The 24,204-nt window shown below is 40.9% G+C and overlaps 1 protein-coding gene across 10 annotated transcripts in view; it reads left to right on the forward strand.

The window, feature by feature from the left end:
• The window catches only part of ADAMTS7 (ADAM metallopeptidase with thrombospondin type 1 motif 7), a 142,924-nt gene that overhangs the window by 104,829 nt on the left and 13,891 nt on the right, over positions 1–24,204 (forward strand). For 2 of the 10 annotated variants that reach the window (XM_043493478.1, XM_043493479.1), the window contains exon 24: positions 9,859–9,908. The exons of 7 other annotated variants lie outside the window; for them this stretch is intronic. In XM_043493478.1, the coding sequence (XP_043349413.1) occupies positions 9,859–9,869 (11 nt within the window). In that variant the 3' untranslated portion in view covers positions 9,870–9,908. Of the gene's footprint in view, positions 1–3,831; positions 4,527–9,858; positions 9,909–24,204 lie in introns of those variants that run through there. One more of the 10 variants, XM_043493477.1, reaches the window with a different exon arrangement.

The raw sequence follows: 24,204 nt of genomic DNA on the forward strand, positions 1-24,204 counted from the left end.
CAGTTTAAATATCGTTGAGTCATTGACACAATGAGTTGTGAGGCCTCTTTGCTTACGTCCCTGACAGACTCAGAGGAATATCACATGCTGTACTTGAATGCTTGCAGTGGTTGATCACTCACAACCGTGTTATAACCTTTACTGCTTTGTAAATCGTAATTTCTCCCCACTCTCTTATTTTGCTTGATCTAAAAATTATCCAAACCAGCTTCAGCAGTCATCAGCAGCAGCAAGGTGAAAAGAAAGTTACCCAAGTTATTTTTGCCCCAGATGAATAACACGGGCAGCTTTCTTTGAATCTCTGAACCAATACAGCTTAGAGCAACCCACCATTGATCAGAGATGGAATGTGGCTGGGACTAAGTGGGACTAAACAGTTTTTTGGATTAAGGAAGGGGAGAAAAACCAATGGCTGGATTTGTAGCTGGGTTATCTAAAGTGCCAGTATCTCTCCCCTTTAAATCCAACAATATTTGAGTATATCTGACCAGGTGGCTCCCAGCCTGTTTTGTTTGTAAACCTCCATTTGCATCATTTAATTTTAGACCATAGTTTGGTTTCCCAGCCCTCTGACTTCACTTCCTGCTCCGTGGCAGGGGTAGGGGAAGCAGACAGGACAGGAAACTGAGGAGGCCATGGCCCAGCAACTATCTCAAGGAGCCAGTTATGAAGGTGTGGCAGGCCCACTTCAGTGACAGCAGCTGGCTTTTGGATTGTTGTTTGGCTTGGAGACAGTTCCCCCAAACCTGCAACCCTCCCCCAGTTGGCTACAGTGGAAGGGAGCCAAACTGGCAGGCTGCTGGGGCTGCAAGTGGCAGGCTGGGAGGAAGAGTTCATAGATTCTAAGGCCAGAAAGGATGAATGCAATCATCCAGTCTGACCTGCTGCATTACACTGGCCATAGGACTGCCCTAAATTAATTCCTGTTTGAACAAGAGCAGATCTATGAGAAAAACATCCAGTATTAATTTTAAAGTGTCCAATAATGCAAACTCCTTAGTAAGTTGATCCAATGGAGAATTATCTTCACATAACAATTTGCACCTTGTTTCTATTCTGAATTTGTCTACTTTCTGCTCTCAGCCATTGGATCTTGTCAGACCTTTGTCAGCTAAATTGAAGAGCCCTCTATTATCAAGCATTTGATCCCCACGTAGGTAGTTATACACGGTGATCAAGTAACCTGAGTTTTCTCTTCATTAAGCTAAACAGATTGAGCTCCTGGAGTCTCTCACTAGAAGGCCTGTTTTCCGGTTCTTTAATCAATCTCATGGCTCTTCTCTGAACCCTCTCCAATTTATCAACAGCTGTCTTGAGTTGTGGACATCAGAACTGGACACGGGATTCCAGTGCCAAATGCAGAGATAATATAATCTCCCTACTCCTACTCAATATCACCCTGTTTATACATCCAAGGAGGGGGAAGTTGCTGCCATTGAGAGTCTGGACTGTTTAGTGCCTCTCAAGAGTCATCTGGAAAGTGGGAGAGGAGCCTTTATCCCTCAAGTGGCTCTGACTATTCACCCTCCTTGTAATCATCTTTGGTTTTTGTTGATCTTTCCCCCAGACTTCATGGGTTCGTGGGAATATACTCAGGAGCATTTTTGGGGCTGAATCCAAATCACATTGTGCTACTATAACCTAGAGAAAAGTAAAGTGCTCTGTAATACAACTAAGTAATTATGGTGGTAGAATGAATCTAAGACTTCAGAGTGGCAGAAATTTACTTATTTCCATAAATTAGCCTAACACTCTGCTCCATCATACTATTACGTAGCTGACAGCTGCAAAGAGTATTTTTTATGATAGTCAGGCTGTGCAGATAATGAACCGTTGGGAACACATAAAATATGAAAGCCAGCCCTGAAGCTACAGGATTTTTCCACAAACCAGTCACTTTGAGCTGCTTACAAAAGGCTAGTTGATCTTCTATCTGTCGCATGAAAATTTAACATTCCTTTCCTCTGCCACACTTACCCCTCATCACTGTGCAGCTGGGGTGCCATAATTGCAGTTATGTACCAATTTAAATTTTGGAGGAAGCATATTTGTACTGTTCCTGAACGAGGGAGTCTGAATTCCCAGGGGCATTTTGAAGAAGCCTTGAGCGAGAAGCAAGACGGCCATTCCAGGAGGAATAATAACTGCACAAACCACAGAGAGAAGGAGAGATCTAAGTTTCAGGAAAGTTTTGTGCTTGCAGTATCATTATCCAGTGCCTACAGTTATACTTTGATTCCATCCAAAGCATTCTGTGGCCAAGTAGCATGATGAGTAGACTATGTAGTCAGCAAGTCATAGAAATAATTCTGTCCAGAACATTTACAACACAAGAAATCACTTCTTGAATTTTCAATGCCTTCGATTATTTATAGCCATTATTATGCACATCAAAGTTATACCTTCATTCAATCTGCATCAGATCCAAGAAGCAGTCTCTTCCTGTGTGCCCCACACACACCAAAGTGGTGCCAAATTGTTAGAGCACATCTAGGTTGGTAAAAACATAGTTTTTAAATGTTTATAGTGTAACTTTTTAAAAGTAGATGAAAACTTCAAATAATATAATTGCACACACCTGTAACGCTTAAACTAAAATTCTCCCACTTCCAAGATAAGTTGAAGTCTGGAGCTGGCAAGGGGTCCTCCCTTGGGTTGCTAGAATTCAGAAATAATTTGTGTGCTATGAAATCTTCCTTTGTTCACCTGTGTGGGCTGCGGGAGCTGCACATTGCCAAGCAGGAGTGGGGCGCATCCTCTCCTCCTCTCTCTACCCAGTACTGCCTCATATTATGACCTCATCGGTCCACAGGGACTGCATGGATGATCTTCTCAAAGATCAAAGGCACTTCACCATTCGAAAGGGGAATGTTGGTATCTTAGAAGCTCATAGCTGAAGAGTTGTAAATACTAACTGGGCACTTCCAAAGGAATGTATCATGTCAACATTCACACATCTTCATTTGCAAGAAGTTTGGTAGTGCTGTTAGGTGTATGTCATTATTTTACTTGGGTGCTCTGCATCACAGTAAGAAGTTATGTTGTGCATTATTTATTACATTTCAAAAGATCTAAAAGGCTCTCATAAGAATATCACATATAGGAAGGAGACCATCAAATGTACACTAAAGTAATGATCACTTATTAGGACTAATGGTTCTGATTGTGATCCCCTTACTTATACTGAGTAGTGGCGTACCGCAGAGTAATGCCACTGAAATCAACAGGGCTACTTTTAGAGTAAGGTGCTACTCAGTGTGAATAGGGGTAAATGTTTCAAATAAAAAAAACTTTGCTAACAAAACCTAACCCTAATATAGGGTGAAGGAGAAACACCAGACAATTTGAAGTTTTCCTTTCTACAAAATCTCTCATCTTGCTCTATTGGTGATTTTTTATTGGACGAAGCCTGGCATATGTGGGATGGAAATCAGATAGAACAGATGCCAAATACGTGTGCTTTCATTTCATGTCTTTCAATTCTCTCTCTGTTATCCTGAATTGTAGATCAGGATTTTATGATAAAAGTCTTTAATGAGTAGTGAGATAAACACTGCTTTAAGGAGAAAGATTTGAACCATAATGTTGCTCATCATAAAGTTTGGCAGTAAAGAGTAGAATTTCTTTCTTATGAAACGTATCTGAATATTTCCATTCCTGTCCTTGAGGAAAGGTTAGCTTACTTAGCAGCAGCTTAAGTATTTATGAGTTCAGTGGAACTTCTGCATCACTTTCGCTTACAGCCAAAACATCACTTGATGCCAGAGGAGAACTGGGCACTTTGGCTTAACTAAAATCATTTCACATTTGTTTCCAATGTACAAAAACTAGACAGAAGATGGAGTTACTCTGCCACAAAAGATGAGGCCCGGTAATGTACTGAGCTGCCTCTGGAGTCTGGAAAAGTAGGAAGAACAATTACGGCAGTTGTGAACAGTGACGACTGTGATCTGTTGTGGGTGTAACTGGCACCGAGTAGGATGATTCTCAGAACTAAGCACAATCTCAGGATACACCGAGAAAACATTTCTGAATTAATGAACCCTCCCTCCACATCTGCCATTTCAAGTTCAAACTTCTTTCCTCACCCTTGAGGCCTTTCGCGGCTCTCCCTCTAACTACTGTCTTGTGACCTTACCTCTCTTCTCTCCACACTGCCAACAGTCCCAGCCTCAAACACCCGCCTGCCCATTGTCCCAGTTGCCTTTGTGCCTTCTTCCACACCACCCCTTGTGCATGGAACTATGCAATGGGCTGATCAGGAAGGGCAGCAGGGCCCTCTCCTCCTTTAAAATCTTCTCAAGAGTTCTGCTGCAATGGTGCAAGAAATCAGCCCACAAGTGATGGCGAGGCTTCAGGCAACACCAGGAAAAATGTACGAGTCAGATCCTCAGCTGGTGTGAATAAATGTAGCTCTAGTCAGTGGCTTCAATGAAGCTGCATTGGTTTATACCATCTGAGTATATTTGCACATAAAAAAAGTGCGTATACATTGCATATATTTTAGTGTTTTCTTTCCCTTCTCTTTGTACCTCACTTGTCGTTTTAGGGCCAGACCCAGGGAAGCAACACTGTTCACTTAGTGGGATTACTCATGGAATAAGGTGCTACGCACTCTAAGCCAGTGGTTCTCAACCAGGGGCACACATACCTCTGGGGGTACGCAGAGGTCTTCCAGGGGGTACATCAACTCATCTAGATATTTGCCTAGTTTTACAACAGGCTGCATAAAAAGCACTAACAAAGTCAGTAGAAACTAAACTTTCATATAGACAATGACTTGTTTATACTTCTCTATATACTATACTCTAAAATGTAAGGACAGGAATATATATTCCAATTGATTTATTTTATAATTATATGGTAAAAATGAGAAAGTAAGCAATTTTTGAGTAACAGTGGCTGTGACACTTTTATATTTTTATGTCTGATTTTGTAAGCAAGTAGTTTTTAAGTGAGGTGAAACTTGGGTACGCAGGACAAATCAGCTTCCTGAAAGGGGTACAGTAGTCTGGAAAGGTTGAAAGCCATTGCTCTAAGCAACAGCATCAGATTCTATCGCTTAGATCTATGTTTGTGCAGCACCTAGCACAATAACATCTTGATACTGATTGGAGCTTTCTGGGCACTACAGGAATAGGAGTAATAAAAAAAATTATTTTTAAACACTTGGGATGTACGAGGTGATTGGAAAAAGACAAATGTGGTTTTGATGATCAGGAAAAGGAAAGAAATTATCTTGTCAATTACAACTCATTTCAACCCTTCATCAAACAGACTATTAAGAGACTATGTGTGCGTTCATTAGAGGACAATGGAAACGCTAGCAGTGAGCAGCTTGAGCTTACAGAGACCTAATCAGACCAGACAAATTTGATTGTTTTTCTAATAAAAATTCAGAATTAGTAAATGAAGGGAATGCATTAGATGTAATATACACAAACCAAGGAAAGCATTTGATCCAATGTCTCATGAAATCTTATTTGCAACATTAAATCAATTTGGCTCGGAAAGGAGCACTGTCGCATGGATTTCAAACTGGCTGATGTGCCACATACAAAGGCAATGATAAACAGCAAACCATACAGCTCTAGGGACTAGCAGAGTATTAATGAAGTTCATGGAAGTTACTAAATCAGGATGTGATACAGATAGAAGTGAGGACAGAGATATAATAAAGTGAATAGAAAGAAAGGCAGGAAATAACAGTATGATAGCTTGGTAATAGCCAATGAATCTATCTGGAGAACTATCGCTGCAATTTAGACAATCAGTGGGAGCCAGCAATCTGAAAAGTAGTAATGCAGAAGGAGATCTAAGTGTGATAATGGGCCATAAATTAGCTACAGGTTTACAATGCAGTATGGCAAGAAAAGAGACCAATGGGATAGTGGCTACAGCACAAAAATATCAATGGCACAAAGCAGAGTAATGATAACTTCTCTCTAGGATAATCTGGGAGACAGCACATGGACTATTGCATCTGGTTCTGAGTAAATAGATGTAGAGAAATTGGAGGGAGTTCAGAGAGCTTTAAACATTATTAGGAGGCTGGAAGGTGTGCTTTACGCAAGAGCTAAACAGAGATATCTTGGCTAAGCAACAATTAAATGGGAACATGAAAACCACCTACAAATCTCTGATGTGTGCAAACAGCAACAGGCGAATTGTCCTCTCAGAAATGCAAATCCAGAGCAACTCCACTAAAGGCACTTATGTTTCACCAGGGTAAAACTGGTTTGTAAGTAGCCCCAAGGGTGGAGGGGAATTGTTTAGTGTGGTACAAGGAGATAGAACTAGAAGTCATAGGATGTAGTTAAGAGAAGGGAAGTTGGAACTGAATATCAAAAGAAAACTTGATGACAGGAAGATCTGTTAGATTGTGAAACAGCCACTCAATTCACTGGTGATATCCCGTCACTTGAAATGGTTAGAACAAACCCGGACTAAGCACTAGAAAATGTGCCATCAAGCACAATCCTGCACTGACCCCTGGAGATGTTGGACTAGACCTGGACATTTCTGTCTCTAACCTGAACAATGCAGACTATTTACTGGCTTTATTTACTTACCTTGGCTACAGGCATAATGCTCTTTTATGTAACAGGCACTTTGTTTATTCCTTGCTCCTTTCACCTTCTGTCAGAGAAACATATACATGTGCCATGGTACCAGACAATCTCCTGTCTGCTGGAAATCTCTCTGGGGCTGCCAGGGTTAACATTGCTGAAAAGCAAAAGCAACATAATGAGAGGATTAGATGTCACTGATAATAGCATGTTAAATATTAGTCATCCTTATCACTTTAATGTGTCTGGAAAAGAGCTTTTTGTCTGCCCAGAAAGAAACATTAAACCCTTCAGAGTTTTGTTCAACAAAGAATGTATTAAAAGCTAGATCCAGTGCAAGCTGTAGTAGTGATAGCTGCTACTTGTGCCTAGAGTTGAGAAGTTCAGCTGAAGGAGCGGGAGGATACACTGCCATCTAAATGAAGGCTCACAGGCTACTATCTCTGGGGATGCAGGAGGGAGTGCAAAACAAACAAACCCCCAAAAAAGTTAGAAATAGCAAACAAAAGACAAAGAGACTCAACCTCCACTAGACCTGTATTTATCATCTCTTCAGCAAAGAAAATCCTTGGTGAAACTAGACAACCTGAGAAGTAACCTTGCCCATTTTTACATTTTCAGTAATTGGTGGAGTTGCTTACATGCAATCCAGAGAAACCAATCAAAGCAATCCGATGAAGTGAGCTGTAGCTCACGTAAGCTTATGCTCTAATAAATTTGTTAGTCTCTAAGGTGCCACAAGTACTCCTTTTCTTTTTGCGAATACAGACTAACATGGCTGCTACTCTGAAACCAATCAAAGCAATGTGAACCACTCATTTAATTTGCTGAGATCAAAGTTACTTGTAGCCTTAACTCATATTTATAGAGTTACGGCCACAAGAGACCATTAGATCATTTAGTCTAACCTGCTGTGTATCACAAACCCTTAAATTTCACCCCATTGCCCCTGTATTGACACAAATAACTGCTGTTTGATTAAAGCGTATCCTTCCAGAAAGGCATCCAGTCTTGATCTGAAGATATCAAGAAATGGAAAATCACTGCTCTTCCTAGTTTGTTTCAGTGGTTAATCACCCTCACTGGCAAAATTGTGTGTCTTATTTCCAAATTGAATTGTCTGGCTTCAGCTTCCAGCCCTGGGTTCTTTTTATGCCTTTCTTGGCTACATTAAAGACTCTTTAGTACCCAGTAAGTTTCTCCCTGTGAAGGTATTTATACCCTGCAATCATATTTCCTCTCAGTCTTCTTTTTGATAAGCTAAACAGATTGAGCTCTAAGTCTCTCACTGTCCGCCATTTTCTCCAGCCTTCCAATCACTTTTATGGCTCTTTCCTACATCCCCTCCAATTTTTCAACATCCTTTTAAAAACGTGGAAGCCAGAACCATATGCAGGATTGTAGTCTCTCGCCAATGCCTTATGCAGAGATAGTCACCTCGCTGCTGCTACTCACTACTCCCCTGCTTAGACATCCCAGGATCACATTATCCCTTTCTGTCACAGCATCGCACTGGGTACCCATGTTGAGCTGCTTGTCCACTATGACCCCTAAATCTTTGTCAGAGTCACTGCTTTCCAGGAAACAGCCCCCCCATTCTGTAGGCCAGGCCTGCATTCCTTGTTATTAGATGCATCACTTTGAAATTAGCTGTATTAAAACACATTTTGTTTGAACAGGCCCCTCTGACCAAGCAATCTAGATTGTTCTGTGTGACTACTCTGTTGTCCTTAGTTACCGCTCTGCCAATTTTTGTGTCCCCACAAATGATAGCAGTGATTTTATATTTACTTCCAGAGCATTGATGAAAACATTGAAGAGCGTCGGGCCTAGTATCAATCCCTGTGGAACCCCACTAGAAAGACCCCCATGCAGCAATGATCCTCACTGACATCTACTTTGAGATCTCTCAGTTAGCCAGTTCTTATTCTTAGCCAGTTCTTTACTGATATTGTATAGAGCTAATTTTTTAAAAATCAGGATATTGTGTGATATTCGTTCAAATGCCTTACAAATGTCTCAGTATATTACTTCTACTCCGTGACCTTTATCAACCAAACTTGTAATCTCATCAGAGAATGAAATCAGGTTTTTGATAAGACCTATTTTCCATAAAACCATGTTGACTGGCATTAATTATATTCCTAACCTTTAATTCTTTATTAATTGAATCCTATATCATCTTTTCCACTGATTGATGTCAGGGTAATCCGCCTATCATTCCCAGGTCATCCTGCTTGCCCCTTTACGAATATTGACACAACTTTAGCGCTCTTCTAATTTTCTGGAATTTCCTGATATTCTAAGATTTATGAAGAATGAACATCAGAGGGCCAGAGATCACCTCAGCCAGCTCTTTTAGGACTGAGGTGCTAATTATACAGGCCTGTTGCATTTAAAAATCTTTTTTCCTACTAGATATTGTTTAACATCCTCCTTGGTTACTAATGAACTGAAAAGTACTTCATTATCTTCATGTGATACAGGTGAAATCCTTTATGTGAAATCCTGCTTTCTTCCAACAACAGAACAGAAATATTTATTGAACAATTCTGCCTTTTTTGTATCATTATTAATAATTTTAACATCTCCATCTACTAATTGGCCTATAACTAATTGGCCTAGGATTTCTTTTGTTCCTAATATACTTAAAAAACCTCCTTATTGTCCTTAATCCTGCTAGCCTTGGATTTTTTCCTGATGTCTTTTGCTTCTCTTATTGATTTTCTAGACTTAATAAACTTATAAATTTATATTGATTCCTAGCTCTTTCCCCTTCTTTTCAATTATTATCAATTGTTATATATTGTTTCTTTATTGTTAATGGCTATCTTCACTTCACCACTGAATCAGGATAGGCTTTTAGCCAAAGGTGTCCTTTTTCTTGATTATGTACTCATGGCTTTTTGGCCATCTAATAAACTCTTCTGAAAGAACTCCCAATATTCATTCACATCTTTCTGTCTAAATTTTTCCTCCCAGTCAATTTCACTCAATTTTCTTCACCTTTGAGAAATTAGCCCCTTTGAAGCATCAAGTATATATATTACTAGTTGGGACTATCTTCTCTTTGCGCATATTGAATGTAATCAGGTCATGATCCCTGCTCCAGACAGTCCAGTGATTAATTTATCTTTATCCATCATGATGAGGTCCAAAGTAAAGTTATGTCATGTTGGATGCAATAACTTTTGTATTAGAAAATTAACTTCTATATTTTTAGAAACTCTAATGATGTTTCACTACCGCTGCATGTAATTGTAAGTTCAAATTCATGTTTACATCGTAGATGCAACGTAGAGTAGAGAAGTGCTACTAGAGGAGTGTCATACTTTTAAGGTTAGTTTTGTCATTAAGTCAGGGCCCGTATGCTACTTCAGTCTTAATCGCATTAGATCTGTAATTAAGCTAAGTACTTTTGGACCTGATTAATACTGTATTGGATTGGAGAAGTCCAAAGAAAAAGAAGATATGGAGATCTATATATGTGATGTACCTTGATTTTAGCAAAGTTTTTGGTATGGTCTCCTACAGTATTCTTGCCAGCAAGTTCAAAAGTATGGATTGCATGAATGAACTAGAAGTGGAGAGAAAGCTGGCTAGATCGTCAGGCTCAACAGGTAGTGATCAACGGCTCGATGTCTAGTTGGCAGCCGAGATCAAGCGGAGTGTGCCAGGGGTCGGTCCTGGGGCCGGTTTTGTTCAACACCTTCATTAATGATCTGAATGATGGGATAGTTTGCACCCTCAGCAAGTTTGCGGCGGTCTCTTCCAACCCTAATCTTCTATGATTCTAGGTGGTGTTTGTGATGTAATTAGGTGGCAGTCTTCCTCTGAGGTCCTGATCCAAAACCCATTGAAGTTAATGGGAGTCTTTCCATTGACTAATGGGATTTGAATTAGATCTTTCATATGAAACCAATGGCCCTGATGATTTCTAGTAATTCATTATCTCCTTTCCAATAACAGAGGCTTTCTGTCCAGATTCCATAGGGGTAACAATTCCATTCTGCTTTTTGAAAGTCCCGTGTTGCTTCAATTAAACACAATCACACCTGTCCCTTAACTGTCACGTAGGGTTATGTAGGGTTGCCGGCAGAGTTATAATCACTGGCATGTTCCACCTCACAGGTGGCTGCATTTTAGTGATAGGTGATCCCTGTCAGTACAGCGTTTGTAGTTCTATAAGGCACTTTAACACTTAAGGAATGTTCAATTAAATTCAATTAGTAATAGTTGTAAGGAAATGTTTTTGTTATTTGAACAAACAAAGAAAGTGTATATCCTAGACTTTGCCAGAAACTACTAGGGTGAGGGCCATATAAATACTGTGCTATATAGCTATGGATTTACTAGAATAATCATTTGGGTACATGTTCAACACACAAATGTCTATTTAAAAAAACAAACCCTAAAGTTCTTGGTTAAAAATGACATGGATGTTCAATATAGCTCAGGGCAGGAAACATCAGTGGGAAACACAAACATTTCCTGCCAAACTATGATGAGTAACAAAACCTGCACATGGCAGGAAGTGAGAGCTATGTAAATCCACAGGTAAAAGTTCCCAGAAAAAGGCATGAACATAAATTTGTATTCTCCTTTTTGTCTTTAAGGAGCTTTTACTGAACAGGAGTCATAAAGGCTGCAACATTTCTGTGTCTGTGTTAGAAGAACAGAAAATGTTTCTGTAAAATAAGCTCCCATGATATCAGCAAAATCATTTATTTCTCTTTCTGTGACTATGTTTATGTTGGCCATAAACATGCAAATAAATTCAGCAGAGTTTAAAGGTTAAAAACATCATAATTCTAATTTTTAAAAGAGGCGGCAAAGACATCAAAAATAAACAAACATCTCACTTTTAATTATCTCTACTCTAATTAAAGAGAATCAGAATAAATTAAAGCCAGAATCCTATTCGGTCTCAACAGTATAAATTAATTAATGATCGATTTAAGCCAGCTTCTAATTTTAAATCCCCATCCAGCTGTGGGCAAGGATGATCGTATCTATCTGTGCCCTTACATGACCCACAGAACTGACAGATTGGAGAACCACACACACTTTCACAGAATTATCCTCACAGCACCCCGCTGAGGCAGTAACGATTTATTAGCCCCTTTTACAGGTGGGAACCTGAGGTGCAGAGAAATTAAGTGACTGGTCCAAAGTCAAACCGGAAGTGTGTGGCAGAGCTAGGAGTTGAACCAAGATCTTTTGAGTCTCAATCCATTGCCTGCACAAGAATACCCTTCGTTTCTCCCCACAACCCTCTGTGATGTTGAAAAGCTGCATATTGCAATGGTGGGCACAGTGTAAATGCTGATGATGATAAACTGTAGTCCATAAAGCACTATGTTGGTCTAACAGCTCTGCATCAGATCACACTCAAAGTTTTCATCATGACCATGAGGGCTAGAAGTTAAATTTATTTTTAAATGAAAGCTCAAATTCTGTGGGAACTGATGCTACCCTCAGGAACTGGTGGGCCAATGTGCCACTCCATGACAGCACAAACCCACCTCACAACTGGAGCCAGTTGGAGAATTGTGGGAAGTGAAATAGGGAAAACAAACCTCTGAAGTGTCCAGAGCTTCCAATAAGTATCTGAACATTCAGTTTCCTCTCCAAACTGCACTAAGTCACTAAAGCTTTCTGGGGTTCACCCATCACTGGTACAAGATCCCCAGATTTCCATTCATTTATGGTATTGTGTGCTGTGCACACTGTATAGCTTCTCTTCCAAAGAAGCAATAGAAAAGCTAGTAGAGACACATGGGAGGTTGTTCATGGGTCATTACCCAACCTGTTTCAAAATGCTTTCAAGTCAAAGTTTAGTTCAGGAGCTGTGTGGCTTAGCACATTGTCCACTTACAGTTGTATTACTGTTGGGCAAAACACACAGGTTTTATGTCCCCTCATGTGACTAGCAGTGTCTGCTGTAAGAATGCTTGGAATTGCAACAGCATGAAAAATGAATCGCCTTTCACCCCTAGATTGAGCTAAATTTTTGGAGAGGGTGGGAGAAAAACACCCACAGTGCAGCTGTCCATGGGTAAATGGAAAATTTCAGTTTGCAAATGCTAGAAGCGTTTTCAGTTTCCAGTTACAAAATCCATTGCACTGCCCAAAAAATCCCTGTCTGTGGGTGTGCAGAGATGTTCATCTTTGCCAATTGCTTTGCTGGTTGGGAACTTCCATTCAGCTATGAGCATTGCCTTCATATGAAAAGCCCACAATTTCTTGTTGACTTTCAGAACTATTATCTGGATGTCACACTCTCGACCACAGTTCCTAGAAGATAAGAGCAGAAGCAGCTTTTGGAATATAACAAGGCTGCCCAGCGAGATAAGAAAGCCAGCAAATACCTGGGTAAAGCTGGTTGCTGTGTGCCCTGTGTCTCTGCCCTACCCTTTTGAGCCCAGGAGCAAGGCAGAGGGTCATCTCAGCCACATTAACCACTCCATCATCAGATAAGAATTTCTCCGAACGCTTAGGCAGAAAATTGGAAAAGAACTATGCAGTGCATCTAGTTTTATTACAGCCTTGGAAGCAAACTAGGAAACAGATCCCACGGCAGGAGTCCCAAGTAACAGGAGCCCTTTTATCTAGAAGGCAAAGCTGATTGAAACACAAAGGCAACAGCTATTTATATTCAAGCAAAATGTCCAGGGGTAAACAGAGGAGCATGTCCTCATGTCACAGTGAATGCCAGGAGATGCATAGTCATTTTGTGTGTGATTCCTTTTGTTCATACCTCATCTGTCCAGGATAAAATGACCCTTTATTATGATTTTTCAGAGCAGTAAGAATATTGCACAGGTATTAGTGAAGTTGTCAATTAACTCATTCACTCCTACCAGTGAGCAATTGTTCTGGCCACAGGTTTCAGTTCAATATCATCTAAATGCATGTGGTATATTGCTATGACCCTGATCCTACAAACAGGTGTGCAAGCACAGACTTCTGGGCTAGTGCAGAGTCCCATTGACTTCACGGGTGCAGGACCAGGGCCTAGGCTTGGTCAGTACAGACTGCTGAGCGCAGGTGTCGTTCTTGTCACTTCTGACCCTCAGCTACCCAAACCACCAAGCTGTGATTTCTCAGGAAGTGATGGCCACTCATGCAGTGTCATTCAGATCTGTAGGTGGGGGGACACCCAAAGAAGAGAGGGCAGAATTTGTGGCTGAGACCAGTATTGCAGATGATGTCACTCAGACGTTCTCTCAGTGGGTTTTGCCACTGAGAAGTCAGGATGTGTCAGCATCTTAAATTGATCCCGATTACATTAAATTGGATTTACATTCAATTAGGTCTTTTAGGGGCTTGCTTTTTTTAAACCTCCTCACCCACGTCCACAGCTGTCCGCACAGTGCCTCTCCAAACTGAATCTATGCACGCAGGTTCTAAACCATGGAAAAATGTGGTTTCCAGTAAAGAGTCACAGACCCTGAACTCTATGGCACAAGTGGTGCTGCCAGGATGGTCACAGTTTTGATTGAAGGGTTCAGTTTTAAAAGTGGAGAACAAAGGGACATTATGGGCTGCAGCCACTATACAGTGCAAGTTCATTGATAAAGTTCACCGCTCCCTCAATGTGGAGAGGAATATACACAATACGCTGTGTTAAACCAAGGTGAGATTTTCCCCAGACGCTTCAGTCAAAGGCATACTGGTTTAGATTAAAACAAAAAACAAATTTTAACTACAAAAGGGTAGATTGTAAGTGATTATAAGTGAAAGCAAACAGATCAAAGCAGATTACCTAGTAAATAAACAAAACTGCAAACTAAGCCTAAACTATTAGAAAGATTGACTATGAATTAGCCATTTCTCACCCTGGCTGCAGGCTTGCAGATTCTCAAGGCACAAGCTGCACTTGCTTTGTAGCTTGGGATCCCCACTCCCATTCCAAATCCTTTTCTTTCAAGCTTCTCTCAGGTGTTGAGTTGTGAGAGAGTGAAGAACCATAGATGAGGTCACTCCCTGCATTATATCGCTTTAGTATATGGTGGGATCCCTTTGCTCCAAAAATAGCTCCAAGCCCAATTTGTGGAAAAATACAGGTATCCAAAATGGAGTCCAGAGTCATGTGGTCTGGTCACATGCCCTTGCAGAGTCATAGCAGCCATTACTTACAGGCTGGCCGAAATGTCCACTGGAAGGCTGAGCTATTCCATAGCCTGTTGTCTTTGTTGATGAGCCATTAGCACTGTCTGGCTTCTTCATTGCTGTACCTGAAAGGCTGGCCATGGGTATTTTTCAGAGTAACCCATTTGAAATACAGCTCCATAGTCAATTTTCATAACTTTTGATACAAACATACATGATCCATGCATGCAAATAGGATAATTGTATTCAGCAAATCCTAACTTTCCAATGACACCTCACATGACTCATCTTGTATAAAATACATCATAATTATGCCATAATCATATCTTAATCATCCAGCCATGAAGCATATGGGAGGCAGTGTCACAGGGAGCTCCATTTTAGTGTAGACTCTTACAGAGTTAGGTTGATGTAAGGCAGCTTAGACCAAGCCTTAGATGAAGGAACTTCACAAGTCCCTGGGGGGGTGCTCGATCCCCGCTCTGACCCAGGCCCTGCTCTCCCTCCACCCCTGCCCCCAAACCCCCACTCCTGCCCTGCCTCTTCCTACCCCCACCTCATCCCCTCCCTCCCTCTTCCTGCCCCCTTCCCACGAGCACCTCCTGGATGCCGCTGAACAGCTGATCACAGCAGGTGGGCAGCGCTGGGAGGGAGGGGGAGAAGCTGATTGCTGGGGCCACTGGTAGGTGCTGAGCTATTTTTTTTGAGGGTGTGCCAGTCCCGGAGCACCCACGAAGTTGGCGCCTATGAGTGTCAGTCCAGTTCATAACAGGCTGGTGTCCATATCACTGAAACCATTGTTAAAACTGGTACTGACCACAGCACTACTGTTGAGACCACCAGAGACGCTGAGCACTGACTCTGTATGGTGACTAGGGGCAGGTTGCAAGTCAGAGACTAGGCATACCAGTGGGGCAGCAAAGAGAAGTCAGTGATGTTGTTCCTAACCCCACCGTAGGGGTATTATATCACAGCTAAGCCTATGCCAACTGGTGACACCATTGGGTTCATTGCCTTCTCTTTAATCTGAAAGCTGAGAGCTAAAATTATTTTTTCTGCAGTCAGGAACTGATCCAACTCCCATTAACTTCTACGGAAAGATTCCCATTGACTTCCCTGAGAGTTGGAGCAAGTCCTGTCTGTGATAGTTACAACTGCAGCTGAGGTCAGTAGTCTGCTCAGGTACAGTGGTGTAAATCCAGAGTAACCCCACTGAAATCAATTAATTCACCATATTTAAACAATGACATTGAGTTATGGCGCTTGGCACGTATGTACATGTGCTCATATGACACAAAGAAAAATAGAGCAATCCACCATAACTTAAGGACCTATCTGAGTAGTTAATATGCTGCTGCAGAAACATGGTCTTGAGATTTATTTATTTTTTAAGAGAGAATAAGAAAATAATTCTTTGCTGATTAAATCAGCAGACCAGAAATATTGAGAGGACAATCTCACTTCGCTAGGATTTACTGTACCGTCTGCATTCTGTTCTCCGCCAAGAATGCTTTAGCACATGATCTGAAATTATTATAGGTCATTCAATGATGGGCCTGAGCTGCAGGGATCCTAATTTTTTGTTAATACCACTGTGAAACTTGGATGTGAGCCTGTGTTCGATCCTGAACATTGTGGAAATATGCCCCAGCCAAGAACTGCGCAGCATTAACCCAATTTAAAAAAAGGAGGGGTCCAATTCACACAGAACCCAATGGGGAAGTGAGTGCAAAGGTGGCTTAATACCGTCTTTATGTTATTCCCACCCCCATCCTGGCAAAATGGCCTGGGGCCATTTTGGCTCATGCCACAATTTAGGGCAGCCTCAGGGCTGCTCTAAAGTGTGTTTGGCTGTCTAGAGCCCCATAACTTGGCCTTCATGTATCCCCATTGGAAAAGAGCATACCATTTAGTTTCCCAGTTCCTGGATGCCAGACTGACAAACACGTTGATGTGCTGTGGTCGGAGTTAAGGATTGCATTATAGTGCAATCCTGAGAATGCGGGAGTGTTTCTGTACATGACATTTATTTGTAGAAGGACAGTGAGTACATGTGCTGTTTGGGGTTTTGAGGCATGTTAAAGAAGGATCCCTCACCTAGGCACTTCCTTGCTTTAAGGGTTTCTGTGGGTTGGTGTCCCACCTTAATGTGTTTTTAGCTAAATTTTCACTTTGTGGGAGTTATATTATTTCTGCGCAGATCCCTTAAACTTAAGGTGCAGCCCTAAAAAGAAGCTAATGCATTACACAGGCCACACAGCAAAGATGATCTTTCAGACAGTATGAAAAGAAACAAAATCACTAAGCAGAGTTCCTTTCTAACAGAACAACAATTCCATCATCTCCTATGATTAATAATGAAAAGTCACTCTTACTTTGTTGGGACGTGGATTTCCCCATTAACCAGCACACTGTGGCTAAGAACACACTTTTTAAATGTCTAGTTCAAAGTACAGCTCCATATTACATGTAACTCTGTGGTGGATTTTCTGCTCAGGGGACTTATAAGTGAAACCATTTCTCCTTTGGAGCCAGAAGGCTAATTAGGATCTAGTGAAAAATGTATTAACAAATAGCATCAGGAGGGAAAGATCTGCTGTTGCCGAAGAGTTAAGATAGGCAGCTGGGATCTGTCAGCATTATTACCCTGTTCAGGAGTATAAACATGTTGGATAATGAGCAATGTATACATGCAGAGTACCATTAAAATACTTTGTCAATTGTTAAAAGAAAAGGAGTACTTGTGGCACCTTAGAGACTAACAAATTTGTTAGTCTCTAAGTGCCACAAATACTCCTTTTCTTTTTGCGAATACAGACTAACACGGATGCAACTCTGAAATTTGTCAATTGTTGTGTCATTAAAACCAAACACTTCATTCCCTATAGGTTGTCATCAACTTCTGTGTTCCTTTCCCTGATTCTCCCCGCCACTGCCACTTGCCTTTTCATAGTAAATTTCACTTGCTGGAGTTAATTTAATTCAGGTGTGTTGAAGACTTATGTATCAGCTCCCCTAGAGCTGATGGGGATGGTCAGTCATGCCTATTCCTGAGATCCTGCACTCAAATGAAATGGCAATGAAAGGTTTTCTTTAGACTTTGCTAAGCACTGAGACTAGCTTTCAGTGTTAGAAAGGAGCTAAGGAAGCATGCTTGGATCTCATTTGGGGCTTAAGACTGAATCAGAGCTGGTATTCTGGCTCCAATCAGAGCAAGGATTTCAGCCCCAAATGGCAGAAATTGGGACAGGAATCTTCTCTTCCTTTGTGTCTGTAAAGTGCCTGGCACATTTCAAGGGCTTTCTAAATAATAAATCTTGTGAAACCAGCTGTTAGCAGGAGAGTTTGGAACTGGAAATAGACACCTTGTGCTTTTGGAACTTCCCTCCTCTGAAAAACATGTGGGCAGAATCAGATCAAGGAACTCAAATCCAAACGTCACAGTTTAGTTTTGGCCCCATCTCTAACCATAAAGCATGGTTCTGGAAAGTTCTTTAAAGGGAAACTTATGCTTACAATAGGGACACCCATGGCCTGCAGTCTGCATATTTTATTATAGACTTTCAAATGTTCCTCCCTCTGATTGTGCTGCCCTTTCACCGACCCTTGCTCAAGCTCAGAGATTCCTATGGCTCTCCGAGGAAGCCAGTACTGGAGCTCCAGTTGCAAAGGTAATGTTTTCCCCAGTGTTTACATTTTCTGTTCCTCATCGTCTCTCTTTGAGGGGTAGAATTATTAGAAACCCTTGCTGGTGCCAATCTATAGTGTTTGTGAGTGCAGTGGGTCAATGCTGCCCTCAGTAACACCACAACGGGTCACACATGGGAAGCAGAGTTTGGCGCAGCGTTTTTATTCTGTTATTATTTTCACACCATTTTTGTTTCATTTTCCCCCATGATGTTTCTTTCCAATAGTGTATCTAGTGTGTCTGACATGCCTTTAGAACAGCCAGAGATTCTGGTTATTGATTGCAGTTGTGCCACAAGGTCCCAACCCCATTGTGCTAGTCACTGGACAAACACAAGGAGATAGTCCCCACCCTGAAGAATTTATAGTGTAAATAGAAAGCAAGTATTATTATCCCCATTTTACAGATGTTTTAAAGGGCTTGATTCTCCACTGCCCTGTACCTTGTGTAAAGTAAGTGCATAATAGGTGTGCAATTTACTACTCTGGTTTGGTGGCCTTTAGATCTAGATCTGCCCATAGTCTGGGAGTGTTGGGATCCCATTCTAAATTTCTCCAGAGTTTGTGTGTGTTTGGATTGTGGGGTGCGAGTGTTGGTTGGTTTGGGTCTATCTTCTACTGAAGCGTGTAACATAGTATAAAGAAAAGGAGGACTTGTGGCACCTTAGAGGCTAACAAATTTATTTGAGCATAAGCTTTCGTGAGCTACAGCTCACTTCATCGGATGCATTCAATGGAAAATACAGTGGGGAGATTTATATACATAGAGAACATGAAACAATGGGTGTTACCATACACACTGTAACCAGTGATCACTTAAGATGATTACCATATTACCATGGCTCACCTTATGGTATGGTAACACCCATTGTTTCATGTTCTCTATGTATATAAATCTCCCCCCTGTATTTTCCACCAAATGCATCCGATGAAGTGAGCTATAGCTCACGAAAGCTTATGCTCAAATAAATTTGTTAGTCTCTAATGTGCCACAAGTACTCCTTTTCTTTTTGTGAATACAGACTAACACGGCTGCTACTCTGAAACCTAACGTAGTATATATGCTCCTGGAACTTTTGTTGTTACTCTAAAAACGGAGCTAGTGAAGTCATATTGTTTTCTGATTTTAGTTCCTTCCTCTCCATAAGGCTATTTACACGATGCAATGCCTTGTTGCACTTGGTACTAGTTAGGTGAATATAAATGTAGTGTTTGAATGGGGCAGTGAAATAATGAAGGACTTTTCTACAAAGCTAAACTTGGCCTCGAAGAAGGTGTATTAGAAATCACTGCAACACATTCTGATTTTCAGAATCATTTGTGCATATAAGTCTGTGTCCTATTCCATGGATGAGGAAATAGCAATAAATGTGCCATTGAGTTTCCTTTATTTCTTGTGAAATACCAGTAATATGCAGTCAAGAACTGGTATTCCTAAATGATACTTTGTCATTGATTTAATGTAGGAGTGCTACCTGATGGACACTTTAGAATTATTTATCAATGCACTCAGCAACATGAGGAGCATAATAGCTGAACTAGCATGCTCTGACAGAGGTAACACTGGTTGTTTCTGCTGAGGTGAGGTGTATTGATGGAGGGGCATAGGAGAATGGCTTTAGGTGGGTGGACTTCACTCAGTATGGCAATCAATCCAGCATCTTTCATGGACACCAACTGCTTCTACATTTTTTGTTTAAAGTACACACATGCCCTTTCAACCGCAAAACATCCTCAAGGCTGTGACTTTGTCTTCTTCTATATTTGTGCAGCAAGCAGGGATGGCAGGGTGTTTACCAGAGGTGGGTTTTATCTGGTAAAATCTTGGTTTTTACTGCCCAGGAAACACTAAGCAGGCCCAGTTTAAGACATTTTTTTCTATTTTAAAAACAGTTTCATCAATACACACCACATTATACATTTCATGACTCATAGTTCCATTTTCGATATTATATAAACAAAAGTCAAAATCAGTCGATTAGATGAAAACGCCAGTAATGCAGTGTGGTAGGCTTGCAGCATTAAGCAGTCAGAAGCAAGCAGAGTTGCAGATACCAGTCCAGGTCATTTGGCCATGCAGCGTTCTATAGCTGAAGACCAACTTTGATATAGTGGATAGACCGAGCCTAATCCTCCGTTTTGAATGGCTGCACCCAAAGTTTGAACAGATTAATTCTGAACTTGCTGGACACGGATGCAATTATTTTTCCCAGATTCCTGGTTTAACCAGGTTTAAGCTGATATTTACCAGTGTCCTGTCCTAAACTAGTTGCCAACTCTAACATCAAATAGCACAACCGGGTAAATAATAATAAATGTAATAATGATCATTCAGATGCAACTGCAAAGAGGTACTTCATTCCCTAATTAGAACAGTAGATTTTTCATATCACAGGGTGAATGTCTTGTGCAGTTTTTATTGAAATGACCATGTTTTTTGACCAACTCATCCAGAAGATTCCCGCCCCACCCTCCCCCCCAAACAATCTCTGTGCAGATAACTTTTTAAAAACCTTAATCCCAGGAGGCATTACTGCCTAATGCAACCAATTAGAAGGTGAAAGAATCTCTCTGTTTATCTTATGCTTTGCCTTACACCAGTCTGAATGCATAAGGAGCTTTAGTGTTCTGGAGTCTCATCCTAAAAAGAATCTCAGTTGTTACAGTGATAGAACTCCTTTGCTGGCTATTTAAATAGCCCTGCAAAGGAGCCTCTCTTGAAAGTCTTTGATAAGGAGGCCTTTCAATGAGGAAGTGAGACCTAATCTGAGCAACAAAATATTAACCCTTACTTAACTATTTTAAAAACATTCCAAAACACAAAGCCATTTTTCTTGCTCCGTTTTTTGGCATTTTTAGGAGACATACAGGAGAGAAGAGAAGAGCTAAAGCTGTAGGGACAGGGGTTGCTACAGCTTCTGGCTAATCCACTGCCCAGATTTTTTGTACACAACTTGATTCTATAAAAGTTGGAGAACAGTAGAGGGGTTTTTGTGATGAAGGAGCCCAAGCTCAGGTCTGTAGCAGAGAATAAAAATATGTATTGCACCCCCAAAGTGCCACGTATCAAATCTGTATTCAGAGCTACTCTGGTGGGTAATTCTCTGTTAAAATAGCCTTCAAAAGATAAAGGGAAAAAACAAGAAGATTGGCCAATAATGTGATCATAGAACAAATCTCCCCATAACTGAAAATTTAATTTAATTGGGAGATATCGGTATGCTCCTTAAAGCACTTCTCCCCTCCCCCCTCTTCCCCATTTTAAGAAATCATGCTTTATTTAAGGCTTCAGAATGTGGTGAACTCAGCCAACATTAATTAACACTTCCCCCTCCTCTAAAGCAATCCTGCTTCCTGCAACCTGGCTGTGTGTGCAACTCCTGTTGATGTCAAAACAGAGAGATCAGTACATGCCACTAATAACATAGGCCTAAATATCACTATCCCTTTTACCTTTGTAGTATAAAAAATGTTGCTTATGCAAAATAGCGGCCCATGAAGATTTATTTGCTGCAATAAGAATATGATTATTTTCTAATTTTGGAGTTAATGCAACTTACAAGAGTTTTGAGAATTCTTTAGTACATGTATTTAAATTGGTTTCATATTTTGGATAGGAAGTCACAGGGTCACGTTAAGTGACTCATTTAGACATAGTTGGCTCTTTCTCCCCCTATTGTTCATAGAGAATGAAATGAAAGAAAGGGCATTCATTTTTCATGAGTTTAAGAAAAGTCCTTCAGTTCTGGTTCTGCCTCAGCTCTTGAGAAAGGAGAATTTCTCTGTCATTAGATCCACAGACTGAAAAATGGATAATCCCTCTTAACCTCTCAAAAGACACAGACATTTTTTCCCCTTTGTCTACAATTCTCTAAGTCAGACACTTAGGAAGTGTTAGATGTAGGCTACGTAATTGGACTGTGCTTTAGTTCAGGGCTAGCTGTAGAATGGGACTGGTGTCACCTCTGACCTGGTGATGTCATCACTTGCGCTAGATGGGAACAGAGCACTTGCATTCAGAATGAAAACACTATTCTCCTTGGGGTCCAAATGTGTGACATCCTCCCCGCCCATCACTCTGTTATTTCTACCGTGCTGCTGCCAGTGAAGAAGCCATGGTTTAAAGGAGCTGTTTCTTTTAATGTGTAACCCATCTTAAAAGCAGATTTAGTTATCTCTGTTTACAATGGCACCTCTAGAATGTGTTTTTCTTTAACCATTTGATGGATTAGCCTCTCACAGCTATGAACTGTCTGCAATTTTACAGCCATCGTTTCTTCTCCAAAATAATCATCTCCAGAAAGGAAAGGATAAAGCTGTGTAAACGCCTATATTACAAAAGAAAATAAAAATGTTACATAGTAAGTTGCGAGGAGCAAGAATGCAGCATGGACTAACAAGAGCCAGATCTTCTACATCGGTATACTGAGCTATAGAACATCATGGCTAAGATTTTCAGAAGTAAACCACTGAAGCTAGGCTCCTAATTCCATATTTAGAATAACTGGCCTGATTTTCAAAAGTGCTGAGCACCATTGAGTTGAGCTGAATGTTCAGCTCTTCTGAAAATCAGCCCACTAGTTTGGGTGCCTCCGGAATCGAACTTTAGACACCCTGTATTGAAAATCTTGGCCCATGTTTCCATGGGTAAAACTCTCCTGGTTATTATCAGAAATATATTTAATCCACAAAGTCTTCACGAGATTCTGCTGTCTCACTGTTAAACCTCTCTGAGACACAGAAAATTACCAGGTCTTTTGAAAAGTCTTTGATTTTCTTCTCCCAAAATAATTCACATTTTACAGTTCCTTGCAAGAAGTGCACAGATCCCCACAGTTAGTTGCAAACCACCCGTTTTGCACTTACAAGCAAAGCATTGCATGTGCTTCTCGTGCAGGAAATGGTGCACATCTTAAAGAGGCCAAAAATTAGAATTCAATATGTTCACTGGGCTGTAGCTCCTATGAATGTGTCAGGTTTTGGATTCCTGTATGCACAGGTGCTGGAACTAAGGATGCTGGGGGTGCTGCTGCACCTTCTTGTTTGAAGTGGTTTTCATCATATATAGGGATTGCAGTTTGGTTCAATGGCTCTCAGCATCCCCACCATACAAATTGTTCTAGCACCCCTGCCTGTATGCAGCATGCAGCCCAAGATGCTTGTAAAAAGCATGAGGGAAGACAGGTCTCTTTATGGCTTAGATTAATGGACTTTCCAGTATATAAGTCTGGCCAACAAACCCTTGCATGAGGACAGTCACAAAAATAAGAAAAGGAATTAGTATTGTGGCTTTTCCTGTTCCTGCACAAATGGTAAACACATTGCAAGATAATCTATGGTAATCAGCTTTCTTTAAAGGGAATTTAGTGCTGACGAATGACTGAACAAGTCAACAGTAATGCAAGTTTCCCCATACATCTCTGCTCGGTGTTGTATTTAGGCCACTGAAAATAAATCTGATATTATTATTTGTATTACAGTTAGCAGCTAGAGGTTCCAACCAACACCTGAGCTCCAGTGTACTGGGTGTTGTATAGACAAGGCATAAGGGACAGATGTAAACACTTTTCAGTCCCTACCACCTCAAATTCCCTCATCTAGAAAGAGTCCCCCTCAAGGAGAATAGCAACAGGCTCAGAAACAAGGAACAGAATCTAAAGAAATGGAAGTTGTGTCTTTATTTTTCTCCCTATCGCTTCCAGGGCTCTGATGTGACTAGCCCATAAACAGGAATTGTATTTATTCTCCATCATCTCAGCCTGCCACAGTCCATACATGAGATCCTGCCTAAATGCTATGGTGATAGTCCCTTTAGAAATGCACACACAGGGGA

Source organism: Dermochelys coriacea, chromosome 10 (genome assembly GCF_009764565.3).
Source record: "Dermochelys coriacea isolate rDerCor1 chromosome 10, rDerCor1.pri.v4, whole genome shotgun sequence".
NCBI classification, from domain to species: Eukaryota; Metazoa; Chordata; order Testudines; family Dermochelyidae; genus Dermochelys; species Dermochelys coriacea.